The sequence below is a fragment of the Pristis pectinata genome, chromosome 9, assembly GCF_009764475.1.
Source record: "Pristis pectinata isolate sPriPec2 chromosome 9, sPriPec2.1.pri, whole genome shotgun sequence".
In the NCBI taxonomy this organism is placed as follows: domain Eukaryota; kingdom Metazoa; phylum Chordata; class Chondrichthyes; order Rhinopristiformes; family Pristidae; genus Pristis; species Pristis pectinata.
In genome coordinates, this window is record NC_067413.1 from 44,602,243 (window position 1) to 44,616,671 (window position 14,429).

A 14,429-nucleotide genomic window follows, 5' to 3' on the forward strand; every position below is an offset into this window, starting at 1 on the left:
AAGACACAGATGAAGGTTTCAGCAGCAGATGGGCTGATGCAGGGGTAAAGCAGGGTGTGACAGAGGTAGGCAGCCTGTGTGTTGTAGAATAACTTGGATTGGAAACAAAGTACAACACCAGGATTCCAAAGGTCAGAAAGATTCTGAATGATCCGGTTAAAGCCCAAGACTTGGGAAGAAGATAGAATTAGGGCCCAGCATTGGGGGGGGGGGGGGGGGGGGGGGGGGGGGGGGGGGGGGGGGGGGGGGGGGGGGGGGGGGGGGGGGGGGGGGGGGGGGGGGGGGGGGGGGGGGGGGGGGGGGGGGGGGGGGGGGGGGGGGGGGGGGGCCGCACAGTGCTGCCAGGGATTAATGTTTAACAGAGCATTGGACAAGCAGTTTGACAGCACAGATGTGGTAGAAGGTTTGTGCAAGGTGGAGGAAATGTAGATATGGGTATCCTCAGGCTGTGTGTGGAAAGTAATTTAATGTTTTGAATAATGAAGTCAGAGAAATTCCTACATGTAGAAGTGGTGTGGGCAAGAAGAAATGGAAGGAGTGGGAAGTGAAGGCATTCCAGAAGGGTCTTAGACAAATAAAAATTAAACAAACAAGCAATCCCAAAGTGAAACAATGGAGAACAGCTGTTGTAAGTGGAAGGAGGGTAATTGACTGTTGCAGAGAGATTGAGGCAAGAAATTAAACTACTAAATTCACATTCATGATGGATGCAATTTATGGCTCTGGTTCAGCTGCTTATCGTTTCAGTTGGAAACTTTTATGGAATGACACAAGCATGGAATTGCAGAAAAGGTGGACAACACAAAGCAGATGAGAGGAAAAGGAAGCTGAAGATGGGAGAGTAGTTTCCAAAATCCACAAGTTCAAATCTAGGCTCCTTATTTGGTTTTGCATGGGAGGACAAGATTTAGATAGATAACTGGAGAGTCAGGAGTTTGTGGGAATAGGTCAAGGTGCAGGAAAGGTGTTTATGGCCATGACAAATGAGAGGGATAAAAGTGAAACCATAGGAAACTGTTAAGGGCCAAAGCAAGGAATAAGTTGGAGGCAGTCTGGATGCTTGACAGGAGGAGTGCTCAAAATAGAAATTTCTCAAATGGTGATAAATGTTTTTCCTGTGTTAGTAAATTGCAATGGCACCCAAATAATTACTTTGCAAGTTCTTAACCAAATGAGCAGTCAATATATGCAATGATTAATGAGCCTTTCAGTTTATTTCTTAGCTAATAATAAAAATTCTAGATTTACAGATTTAAATGCAACTGAAACAAAATGTGCAAGTACTTACTAATATGGTGGATTTCCCATCATATAGCAGTCTTCTAACACGATGATAGAAACTGTCTCCTCCCTGTGCCTGAAGAAATAAATGGATTTACTGCTGAACAGGAAACAAAAACTGCAAAAATTGAAATTAAGAAAAACAACACAAAACTGCACATAGGGGTGGAAAGCTATCAAGAATTTTAACAATGAATTTTCCAAATGTACTGGATAATCCAATCCACAGAAAGCAATGCAACTTAGTACTCAAGAATCAAGTGAGAAGTGTCTATTAGGGCAATTATACTATCCTTTCTTCTCCAAGTGGTTAAATTCTCAAATGGGGAGCAATTCCTGTGCAACACTGATTATTTAGCTGAATTATTACCATAAATTAGATTTACTCCTGAGATTGAAACAGTTTCCCCATTTCCTCTTCAAAGAAAATGCCTACAATTCAAACTTTCACAAGGTAGTTTTTTTAAAAAATCATGCCAGGACTTGGCTGCTCCTGTTAGATTTGCACTTCTCTAAATGAACCAAATACTAATCTTATGCGTGATCCATTCAATACTCTGCTGTGATTGCAATGGTTAATAAACCTGTGGTTGAAGGGGATGGGAGAGGTCAAACTAACCATCACAGTAGCATAGCGGTTAGCACTACGCTATTACAGCGCCAGCGATCGGGGTTTGATTCCCGTCACTGTCTGTAAGGAGTTTGTACGCTCTCCTGTGTCTGCGTGGGTTTCCTCCAGGTGCTCCGGTTTCCTCCCACATTGCAAAGATGTACGGGTAGGTTAATTTGGGTTTAAAATGGGCGGTGCAGACTTGTTGGGCCGCAAGAGACTGTTACTACGCTGTAAATAAAATTTTAAAAAATTTAAAAAAACACTAAGAAAATCAGATATATTAAAACTGCTGACTATTGATAAACTTACTTCTGCTGATCCTTCCATGATCTTATTAATAAACTTAATCAAGTCCTCAATGCTCTCAATTGGTGTTTCTGGTAGAAAGTACTGTTGGTTTGAGGTGTTCAGAACAACAATGGAAGGAACGATAACCTCACTGAAAGAAAAATAAAGATATTTCAAGCAAACAGTAATGGTTAATACAAAGCAATGAACCCCAATGCTCTGCTTTGCATTTCTGTTCAGGGTATTCTTAGACGATGTTAAACATAACTGGCAGCAAACATATATAAATGGTGTATATAGAGTCCCACCTAGTGGTAATAATTGTAATTACAATTTAGTGATGAGAGACTAAATCGCATTCCACGTTAAAATATCGACCAGCTCTTGCCAAAGCAGTACAAGTTTAAATCGGGCTATCATGAGCATGGGGAAGAGGACGCAAACAGGGGCATAGACTTTCCTAATAATCAGTGTGTATTAAGGACAAGTGTATGGATGTGTACATATGTAATACACCATTCCAAAGTGGTCAAATATAGATTCCTCCACACACCACTGAGAGCAATCTTTGTAAAAAGTTTAAATAACAGGTGTGGAAATTGATGTTATGGACAAAACAAAGATAACTAAGCTAATTAAAAACAGTTCAGTAATGCACCACAATGTGCTACCAAATCAGCTATGGTAGGAAGGTCCAAATCTGCATGTGTTGAGTATGATTATTCCAACCAGTATGAAAGTGAAGTTGCTACTCTTGATGCCAGCATTTTGGGGTACAGAGGTGGACTTGGAAAGAAAATCCATTATTACTGTTCCCCGATTATTGTCCAGTGATACCACTACAAATGTATATGCATGTGAGGGTAAGACCCAGTTACACAATTGCAAAATAAATTCCCGACACTTAAATCAATGTGACTTGGTTTATTGAGACATCAGAAGGCTGTAATTAAGAAATTAAACACTCTTCAAGAGAGGAGAGGTAAAAAGTATTTAGTGCAAATTTGCACTATGAACTTAATATAGACTTACAAGATTCAACAATAGTTCCTTAATCCCGAGGTCGTCACAATTTATGTAGAACAGAAGCTTTTCCTCTTTATATTAGGCTTCAAAGATTTTCCACAGATGTAAAATCCTTCAAAATATTAATTGTTGGATACTCCAAAAAAAAATTACCTCTTCTCCATACCTCATTCAAAGTGCATTACCAGCCCCTGCACACAACACCCCTGCCCCATCCCTACCAACATTGCTGTGGTATTTAAATTCACTGAATGAGAAACATTTGGTATCTTTATTCCTCTCTTGCTGTCACTCACTGTTCTCATAATCTCTACTTTAGCTTTTGCATTCTATTTTCCTCAGCCTCTGGTTTCTTGTACTATTTCTTCAATAATTTCTCTTTCTGCATTTTAAATTATGTTCGAAGAGCACTTTCTCTCTCTTTCTGTGCAAAAATCTTCCTTTCCTCCATATGTGGATTGAAAAACAGTGGGTCCCAGCTGCAAACAAATCCAAGGATTGAAAGGTGAGCTAGTTGCAATTTTATTCACACTGAACAAAATTATAATTCCTTTTCTCCCTAAGACCTTGACAATAAAATTTGGAGATACATTACTTCATGTACTGATTATAATGAGTATTTTAAAAAAAAGTGACCCTTTTGGTTCACTGAAGTTACAACTCTAAAGTCTCAGAAAAACAATTTCAAATCCAGAAACTTCTGTTGAAAACACAAACTGAAATTTAAAATATACAACAGTCATCACATTTTAAAATATCACAAATATTACTTTGAGATGGTTTAAAAAAGTCAGAAAACACTTACTCCATAATGACACTGTTGATGTAATCAGCTCCATCCACATGCCCAAATTGGAAATCCCTGTTGATGCATTTAAGTAATATGTTTAATGGAAATACATTTAGAGAAGCCTCGTTATATTTGAAGAAATAGTTCTTAATTTTAGCATTGAGTGTTGTGTAGATGAGTTTTCTTCAATGCAAACAAACTGATGGGGAGCAGTATTTTCAAAGAGAAATAGTCTTCTAGGCAAGTTAATTAAGGCCTTGCCTGCCCATGCACAATTCATTTCCCATGGCACTGTTCAGTGAGAAGTAGGAGTGTTCACACATTGTCCTGCCGGAATTAATATCCAAAACAACAAACAGATTTCTTGATCACTAATCTCATTGCTATTTGTGGGATCTTGCCCACAGTTTGGAGCCTGAGTTTCCTTGCATGACAAGTGGCTTAACAAAAGTTCTTCATTAGCTATGATGCGCTAATGGATGTCCTGAAGCCTCAAGTGTTTTATAAACAAGTCCTTTTGTGGCAGAATTATAGAATTTTACATTGGTTGGCTCATGCTATCTGCATCAGCTTCTTTAAAAAACAAAATGCATCCATTTAGTCCAAATTTTCTGCTCCAGTTTTTCACTTGTAAATATTTAACCACTTTCCCACTGAAAACTTATGGATTCTACATCCATTGCCTTGCAAAATCACAATTAGCAAAAACAATGAGCGGATTTGGAAGATGACTAAAAAGATGACTTGGCATTATGCTGGGAAAACAACATACTTAAAGTGCTATCTTTTGTGAGATCCCAGTGTTTTGAGCTAAGGAAGTACTTTGAAATGTTGCCATTGATCTAATGTAGGAAAACTAGCAGACAATTTGCAAACACAACGTGACAATGAGCAAAAAATCTGCAGTGTTGATAAGGGCTAAATATTAACTGGAACACCAAGGCAACTACTCTGTATCTCTTCATAATTAATTCCAAGGAATCTTTTGTATCCACCCAAGAGCTGGGTTTAACACTTACCCAAAAAATGTGAGTAGTTAAAGGGAAGGCAGATAAGTATGCTGAGTGTTTTCTAGTGCTTTAATATTTGCACCATATCATAACCTTATTGCACTTTTTCTAAGTACCTACAGAGTAAAGCATTAAATGCACATTAAGATGCAAATACCATAATATGAGCCCACCTGGATCATTATCATTACTTCTGTTGTGCAATCTTTTTCAACCAGATTAAAAGAGACTTATGTAGCATGCCGGCACAACTGAAAATCTCCATAGTGTGAGTGGAGGAATATTAATTATATGTAATCTCCAGACAAAATGGAGTTCAGAGTCAGAACTTTTAAATTGAAATATATAATATATATGCTACTGCAATGAAATGAAATTAAGATTTCATTAGGTTTCTTTTGGAAAAAGTCTGTTTATAGAATCAGAATTATTCAATATATTCTTCCTTTCATGCTAATTCTTTGAAATTCACCCACTCCCATACTTTCTCCAAGATTCATTTGACTTTCATTCCTAAAATATACTATTCTCTTTTGAAAGTTAGTAATTTATCTTCCATCAGCCTTTCAGGTCACTCATTCCAGAACACTCTGTCACTATATAAAAAGCTGTTTATTTTTTCTTGTGCCATTTGCCTTAAACTTGTGTCCTCTGGTTACTGAGTCATTTGGCAGGGCAAACAATTTCTCATGAACTTGCATCAAAATTCTTTACAAATTTGAACTCTCCATTTAATATTTTGCATTCCAAAGAATAACCCCATCTTCTCTCCTCTAAGCACATAACTGAAGTCCTTCCAGTACATCTTTACAGCATTCCCTGCACCGTCTCCAAGGCCCTGCCATCCACCTTAAGATGTGGTATGCAGAATTGGGGGTGGTACTCAAGCCAGAGGCTAACCATAGTTTTATAAAGGTTCAGTATAAAATTTTCTTGCTATTGTACTCAGGGACACTTTATAAAGCCTAGTTACTTTTTGTATCAAACGCCTTCTCAGCATGTTCTGCCATTTTCAAAGACACATATAAGTGAAATGCAGGTCTCTGCTCCAGCGGACTCTTTCAAATTACAAGGTTTTGCTTATGTCACCACTTATTCTTCTTCCCAAAATGCATCAGTTTATATTTGCTGTACTAAATTTCACCTGCCCTTTGACTCACTATTTCACATTTACGTTCTCAAGTCTGTCGTCCTTTTCAGTTTTCTGAAGTTTTTATCAACCAACCTGTGAAACTGCTCCCTGTAACCAGTGGCAACTTCATGAGTAATGTCCTTTAGGCTGGAAAACAAAAAAAAATAGAAACAAGTTGGCAATTTTACAGCAAAGCTTGTGCACTGCAGTTTATTCTGCATTATATATCATAAATAAGATGACTTGATCAGTTAACTAGAGTGCGCAAGATTTCATCTAAATTATCAAACTTTGGCTGAACTAGAAGGGGTTTCTTTGAGGCATAATTGGAACCATTTTAATTATATATTTTGTGTGTCTGTGTGTGTAGATATATATATATATATATACACACACACACACACACACAAAATATATGAACAAGTGAGAATGAAGGCATGGAGGAGATGCACAGATGCACAAGATGGAAAAACAGGTGAGCATGCATCAGCAGCATTTGTATAAGGAACAGCAGTTAGAGGAATAGGGAGTTCACTTGTGGGTTATGTAGGACATGAGGGTAATACTGAGACAGAAACACAAGGGCTAACATTCTAAATCTGAGTCTGTGGGTGACTAGGTATCAATGCAGGACACTACATTACAGAAGGAGAGAATACATGCAGGGAAGATTTGGATAAGCCTAAATTTAGAGGGTGGATGATTGGAGGCTGACCAGGAGACCATTTGAATCATCAGATACAGAGGTGACATGCTGACATTGTTGAGGATTGAAGTTTGGACAGTGGTGTCAATGTTTGAATTGATCTTCAGAAGTTCAGCAAATCACTAAGTTCTAAGCAGGTGAGTCTCTGACAGTGGCAAGGGAGAATGATGGAATTAATAGCAAGGCTACAGAGTACATTGAGCAGGAGTTTAAATGAAGAAAGAATTGCAAAATTAGTCAACAGAGAGCACTCCTGTATGAGCAGAGAATTGCCATGTGTGCAGACTGCTCTCTGACAGGAGCAGAGGTGTGAGTCATGGAAAGTGATATCACTTCTGCAGAACTAGGGATCGCCCCGTCTCACCTCCCCTCCCCTCCATTCTCGCACCTCTTCAGCAGAAGCAGAGTCCTGCACAGATTCTGCAGAGGGCACTCTGAGGAAAAGAGTGGTGTTGGATAAGTACCTGACAATGCAAAGAAAATGAAAGGGAGTGGAAGGAAGTGGGTAATTACAGCTTGTTAAGATACCGGCAGCATCACTCACAACCAAGGGAACCACACAGATGAGAAAAAGGAGAGGACTAGGGATTGATCCTTATAGGATCATGCAGGCAATATCATGTGATGGGAGTGTATGACATTGCTATTGACGCTGTTTATGATTGGATAGTTAAGAGCAGAAGTGAGGGCAGCCTAATTTTGTATATTGTCTAATCAGTTGCCTACATGGGAGGGCGGAAATAGGCTAAAGTTTTGGTTACCACTGTAAGCAAATAAATTGCCCTCTCATATAACATAATAATTAAAGCTTTTATTCATTTGTTAAGAGACTTGGTGAGATCCCATCGTTATATTAATCCAAGTATAGGTTTGGACAAAATGTGTACATAATACGGTGCTAAAGATTCTGAGATGGTGAAATAGGGCAAAAGTGAAGATCACTCTGTATTCATGCATCCCATGAGGAAGAGAACCACTGGTGACATCCTCATAGGTCAGCTCAATTCTGATGTGCATACCTGTGTATTAAAACGCAAAATCAGAGATGAGATGGAGGTCAGACTCTGATGCATCTGAACACCTGCTCCATTGCTGGATTCACCATCAAGCCCAGCAGTGGAGCACTGCTGTGTTAAGCTGAGCGGCCAGAGTGCATCTGACTGCCATTGCTGTGAGACAATTGCAGGTGATTCATTTTAACTTCCTTTAGATACTGGCACCAATGACAGTGCTGCTGCAAGGATAACAAGGAGTGTGGTGGTGGGGGGGGGGCATTGGAGAAGTAAAGATGGAAAAAAAAGCAGGAAATAAAGGAGTGCCTCAAACCATGATATGCAGCTCTTGCAGGGACAGTCAAGTTGAAATTTACAATGGCAGCAGAATCATTTGCAGTATGGGCCTCCCATATACAATGACGTAAAAGCTTGTAGTGAAAAGTATATTATTAAGAGCAGGTATTAAATATTTCCCCTTGTTATATACATCAAAAAGTTCATGGAGGTGTCAGTTTCAGTTCCAGATGCCAAAGCAATGTTCAACTGCAAGGTTGCTGAGGCACCCTTGCGTTGTTAAACCTGACTGAATGTATTCCAGTAGATTACATCAGATGACCTCTCACCCATATCCTTCTGACACTGGAAAATCCATCCCACCATTCCATCTATAATATTCTCATTAATAAATGAAAGTGTTTGAAAAAAATTAAATATTTTTCAATGCCCCAATTACTTTTGGCCCGGGTATTTTTAGAAGCATTCAGAAGGTTAATTCCCAATATTTGTAAACTTTAGGACAATTGTGGAAGGTTAACAAACCTAAAGCACACCATCATACCTTGCATGTTCATCAGATGAATTCTTGCATCGATAACAGCAACGACCACAAGCTTTCCTGAAGAAATCATGCAGTCATTAGATCACAGGGTTCTGTTACACCAAAACTATTTGCATAGAATGATTTTACTATCAAATCAGCTGAATTCAATGGAAAACTGCATGCGCATGACACCCATAGCACGAGGACATTTTTAAGAACAGGTGCAGTCTCAGTCAACGTGTGTATTACTTTATGGCAAACACTGATCCTGTCATTAAATATAGCTTTTTGCTGTCTATTGATCTTGTTTGGTTCTTTCTGATACCCCAAATTTCCTTTCCAATGTAAGCCTGCCTTCTCCCTCCATATTTGAAGCCATCACTTTTTTTCCTTGTTTTGTTTATAACCACTGCTTAACCATTACTTTTTCCCTTGACCATTTTCTATTACTTCTGAGTCTTCAGAAAGGTCCTATGATTTATAAAGCCCATTTAACTGCAAATTTAGGCCACTACTAGTCAATTAAAAAAAGCTGTATATAAAAATTAAAAATACAATTAACTGGACCAATGTTGGTCAATCCATTTCTACTTTGAAAATATTTGCAACTCTGCAAAAAGCAAGTCATGGGATAGACAAAACAGAATCTTACAGATCATTCATCCTATAAATTTGAGGTTACAGTAACTTTAAATCTTGAACTAGGTATTAATGGGTGTATTACAATGCCCATACTACAAACTCTTGATTTCCAGCCACTCAAGAACAAAACTGTGCCAAAGTGGATATTTAAAAATCACACACCACCATTAAATATAACCTGTTTAAAGAAAATATTTCATTAATTCTTATGTTTTGAGCTGTTAGCTTGCTTCCCTTCTAATGTGAAGGCAACTTGAAACTACTAATTTAAGCAATTAGGAGATGAACAAGAGAGGTATTGAACCTTCCCCACCTCAACTGAACTTCTCACGGCACCTGTGTGGCATTTCCCCGCAGAAGATGAGCTTAAAATTCAGGGTTGTTAAAGAACTTGCTTCCTGCTACATATTTGGTGTCCTCAAAGCACATGGCATTTTCAACCATGGTGAACCACTTAAATTAATGGTCTAATGTTTTCCTTGTTTGTCCAGCTGTCAGTTTCTATGTGACTTGTACCTCACCTTCCAGGTGTCAGAAAATTATAGTACGAGGTTCACAAATATAAACCTAGCAGCAAATCAAATATAAATATTGCAATTTTATTCAGAAGAATTTCAAATTACAAATAATTTCTAACATAGTTTACTACAAAAAGTCCAATACAAATAAATGAACTGGGAGAATACCTGTCTCTGCAAGTTCATACAAAGTGAAACCATCAATGTAAAGATATCCCAAGAATCTTTCTTTATTCACCCACGAAGACAGATCTCCATCTTCATATTCTGAGGCATAGAAAAATTAAAATGGTATGGTCAATTGTGCCAATGAACTTAATTTGCAACTCATCACAATTACAACAAAACTAAAATTGAGAAAAGGCTAAATATCATTTCCTTAATCAAATATATTCAGTCTCTGTACAAAAATGCTACCTTATTCCCAATTCTTGGTTGCCCTGTTTGGTGACGAGATGAGGGCAGAACGTGAAGGTTTAGGTGAACAGGTGGGACATTAGAAAATTGCAATGGAAAAGGTCCATTAGCCTTCCACAGATGACACACAATGCTCTTTATCACAGACTCTAATTTACTTATTTTAACACCCTAAGAAATATTTTCTCAATATTTGGGAAGTCTGTGTCTTTGCCCATAACCAAATTCAACGGCTTTAATTCTTTAGAAGCCATTTCCTTGAAAAAAAAATTGTACTCGAGTCCCTGATTGCCCAGTTGGCAGGTACACTCGCTACTAGGTTTAAGACAGAGAAGATCCCGGTTCTGTTTGAAATCCATGCTGATCTCAGCTAGAATAATTCTTCAGCTTCAGCTGCTCAGGCACAAGAGAAAGAAAAATATAATCAGTGCTCCAAGTATCCAAATGTTAGGCAATGGATGCTGGGGTATTGAATGCATTTGGTTCAATTGTAATACTCCATTGTCAAATACACCACCTAGACCCTCATTTAATAAATATGTTCTTTGGTAAGGTGATAGAATGCATAAAATAGAGCATGACTAACTGTCAGTCTATCAGTTTAAATAGACTGCAAACAGGACGAGGATATTAGCTTGATTTTTTTTCTCCTTGGATGCCAAGGAAAATGGATCAGGTCCAGCAAGACCAAGACAACATCCAAGCATGGGCTGATTAATGAAAAGTAACATTTATTCCAATGAAAGTGCCAAATAATGACCACCTTCAATAAGGGAGAATCTAATCACCTAACCTTCACTCAATCAATAGCTTTACCATCATCAACTTCTCCCCACTATCAACATCATGTGGGTCACCACTGAGCAGAAACTCAACTGAACACACCATATAAATAGTATGGCTTCGTTAGCAGGTCAGGGGCTGGCTATGCAGTAGTTAGTGACTAACCACCTGGCATCCCAAAGCCTTTCCATCATCTGCAAGGCACATCACTAGTAATGGAATATTCTCCATTTGCCTGGTTCTCCTGCTCATTATATGTTCCATATTTCATCCATAATTTTACATTTAAACAGGACCTGTACATTTTCTTCTGATAATTGTGCAGATGCAAAAATAACTGAACAATTTTTGAATTTGTGTCTTAAGTTTTCTTCCCTTCTGTGGTTCAGGCAGCTTGGAACTACTCATTTAATTAATTAGGAAAAATACAAGCTTGTTTTACAGCCTGCAAGGGAATTTTTTTGTCACTGTTCCAAGTGAGAAATTAGAATGGCTCTCCACTATATATACCATTGGGTACTATATATAGGTTTGTGTTCTTTAGCAAACAATAATCTAAATGGAATGCTCATCATTATAACTATAGACCAAGAATACAAAAGGTAATTATATGCTCTGCCAAAGTCAAAAAGTTTTGACCAGACATCTGGAGTACTGTACTGTCAGCTCAGAAAAGACATACTGAGCTTGGACACTTGTTACGAACCAGCAACAAAAGAAACACACCGAGTCATGATTCAGTGTTAAAAACTACTTTATTAATAGCTACTTATGATAATAAGAAAAATAAAAGTAAAAATGTTAGAATGTTAGAAGTAAAAATGTTAAACCTTAAACATTAACCCCAAAAACTAAACTCGTAGTGTGTGCATGGCAAATTCCCAAACTCCAAGTCCAGGAATAGTTTTTAAAGTTCAGTTCAGCAAGCTATAAGGTGAAACGTGATCAAAGGCTTCTTCAACAACCACCGTTGACTGAAGACAAAACGTAGATGTAGAGAGAAAATAGAGATATTATGAAATCCAAATGTTCCACTTTGGAACCCAAACGACACATCAGTGTCTACTCAGCAGTGACCACTCCACCGCATCTGCCTCATCCTGAAAGGCTCTCGAATCATGGCCGTCCACACAAATACCTGTTTCCTTCTACAGGTCAACAACAAAGTGAACTCCACTGCTTTGCTCCAAAGTATCTGCCACCACAAAAAGCATCCGAGACGTGGCCATCCACACAAATACCTGTTTCCCTCTGCAGGTTAATGACAAAGTGGACTTCACTGGATTACTCCAAAAATCCATATGTGGATTGTAGTGACAGGCACAGTTACTGTTTCTCATCCATCGATAGAGAAACTAGTCGCTGGTGTCTCTCTCTCTCTCTCTCTCTCTCCTTCAGACTGACTGCTCCGAAAACGTCATTACGTCCTTTATCTTCTGTTGTCATCACCACGCTAACACACACACACACCACTATGCTCTATCTTAAAGGGACATTCACCAATAGTAACCCAGTTCGTAACACACTGAACAACATATTCATCAGAATGCTACTAACACAATAAAGGCAAGATTATGAGGAAAAACAATTACACAAACTAGTACTTGGAACAAAGTTTGAAGGTCGACAGGAATGGACAAGGTAAAGAAAAGTTTTTGGCTTTGTAGGGGAGTCTAGGATAAGGGGATAGAACTTTAAAATTAGAACTAGGCAATCAACAAAGAAATAAATATTTATACACACCAAGGGTGGCAAAAGAATAGAACTCTAGCATAAACAAAGCAGTGGATGAGCTCAATTAATATTTAAATTAAAGCAACAGATTATTGCTAGCCAAAAATATTGAGAAAATTATAAAGTAAAAGTCAGCAAGTAGAGTTAGGGTGAAGGTCAACCCAGGTCACAGAATGACAACAAAACTGAATGACGTGCTCCTGTTCCTATTATCCAAAAGATAAACTCAAACTTTACCAGTTTATCTTGGTCATGACATATACAAAACAGGCCTTCCAACTGTTCAATAACAAAAAGGCACCTCTTAACACTTGGCTATTCAAAAACCACATCATCTGTTAGGTTTTGCAAATTTGAATTTGCACAGCTCGTGATACTTTACATATTGGAGCATACGTAGAATAATAGAGCCAATAGAAACATTTCTTTCCATTTTATGGAACTCTGCCCACGTCACAAATGAACCTCATTGGTCACTGCACGCATATAATTAAAAAGGAAGTGGAGCTTTTACTCACCTCATTTGAGTATGAAGACAGCCAACGTACTAAAATAAAACAGTCTGGTTGAGTCAACTCCCAATTAGTGAAGTTGGGATAAAAAAAAGTACCAGTGTTTCGGCAGTCAGATTTAATCAGGTAGGTATTTCCACAATTAACTTTTTAAAAATATTACTTCAAATATTTTATGGGAAGACTAAAAAGTCCCCAAAAGGTTCAGCTCATTAAGGCAGTGGGTCTGATTTAAGGATTTTGTAGTCAAATGCCTGATCCATGCTAAATACATTAACCAGGCTGGTAGCAGAGGTGTTACTACTGACTGAACTGCCTTTGGTTATGGAGATTGGTGGAAAGAAAAATGCTAGGGAAAAACACGAAGAAAATTGCTATTACAGACATGTGAATATGGAATAAAGACAGGATCAATTGTGTTGTGATGTTCCCTACAGTTAAAGCTCATATAGGAAGGCTGCGAGTTGCTGGCATGATGTAAGAAATGAACATTTCTGAAAGACGGGGGATAATGGAAAGTTGATTCAAAATGGATACAAAATTTTAAAATGTTAAAGCTGCAAGAACAGCCAGACTCTCCTCCACTGGGCAGGAGGGAAATATTGTTGGATTAATGATCTCTCGATTCCTATATTTGATCAGAAATTTTATAAAGTAGGGGTGGAGGGTTGGTTATGCTTTTTTGAGAATTCAAAGTGTATGTGAAGGGGGAAAGAGGATTGGGTGCAGATATGTGACTGTTAAATTTAAAATTTTCCACAATTGGAAGCCATCAAAGGTCAGTAGGGACAACCAAGTGGGACTCGGCGGAGGACAGGACACCAGCCGCAAATATCTGAATAAGCTGAGGTTTGCAGAGTTAAGTGGCAGCAGGGTGAGCAGGGCGAGACTGGAAATACACGTCTGACAATGACAAGGGCATGGATGACATGGAAGAGCATTTCTGGAGCAGATGGACTAAGGCAGGAGACTACATATGAATAAATGCTATTGGTGATTGAGAGGATATAATGCCAAAAAGTCAGCAGGATTCAAAAAGAACTTATGTTGTAAACAGTATGGTTCAATCCGAGAAGGTGGCTAGAGAGTAAGCTACAGCTTTGTCTAAGTCTATAAGTGAACCATCTACTATGTATTCATTCCACCATAAACGAAGACAGCA

The 14,429-nt window shown here is 38.3% G+C and overlaps 1 protein-coding gene across 1 annotated transcript in view; it reads right to left on the reverse strand.

Annotated features, from left to right (window-relative positions):
• LOC127574051 (protein disulfide-isomerase TMX3-like) overlaps window positions 1–14,429 on the reverse strand; it is a 93,725-nt gene that overhangs the window by 4,106 nt on the left and 75,190 nt on the right. The window contains 7 exon segments of the mRNA XM_052022654.1: window positions 1,289–1,357; window positions 2,204–2,333; window positions 4,014–4,070; window positions 6,234–6,287; window positions 8,680–8,707; window positions 8,710–8,736; window positions 9,990–10,088. Coding sequence (XP_051878614.1) covers window positions 1,289–1,357; window positions 2,204–2,333; window positions 4,014–4,070; window positions 6,234–6,287; window positions 8,680–8,707; window positions 8,710–8,736; window positions 9,990–10,088 — 464 coding nt within the window.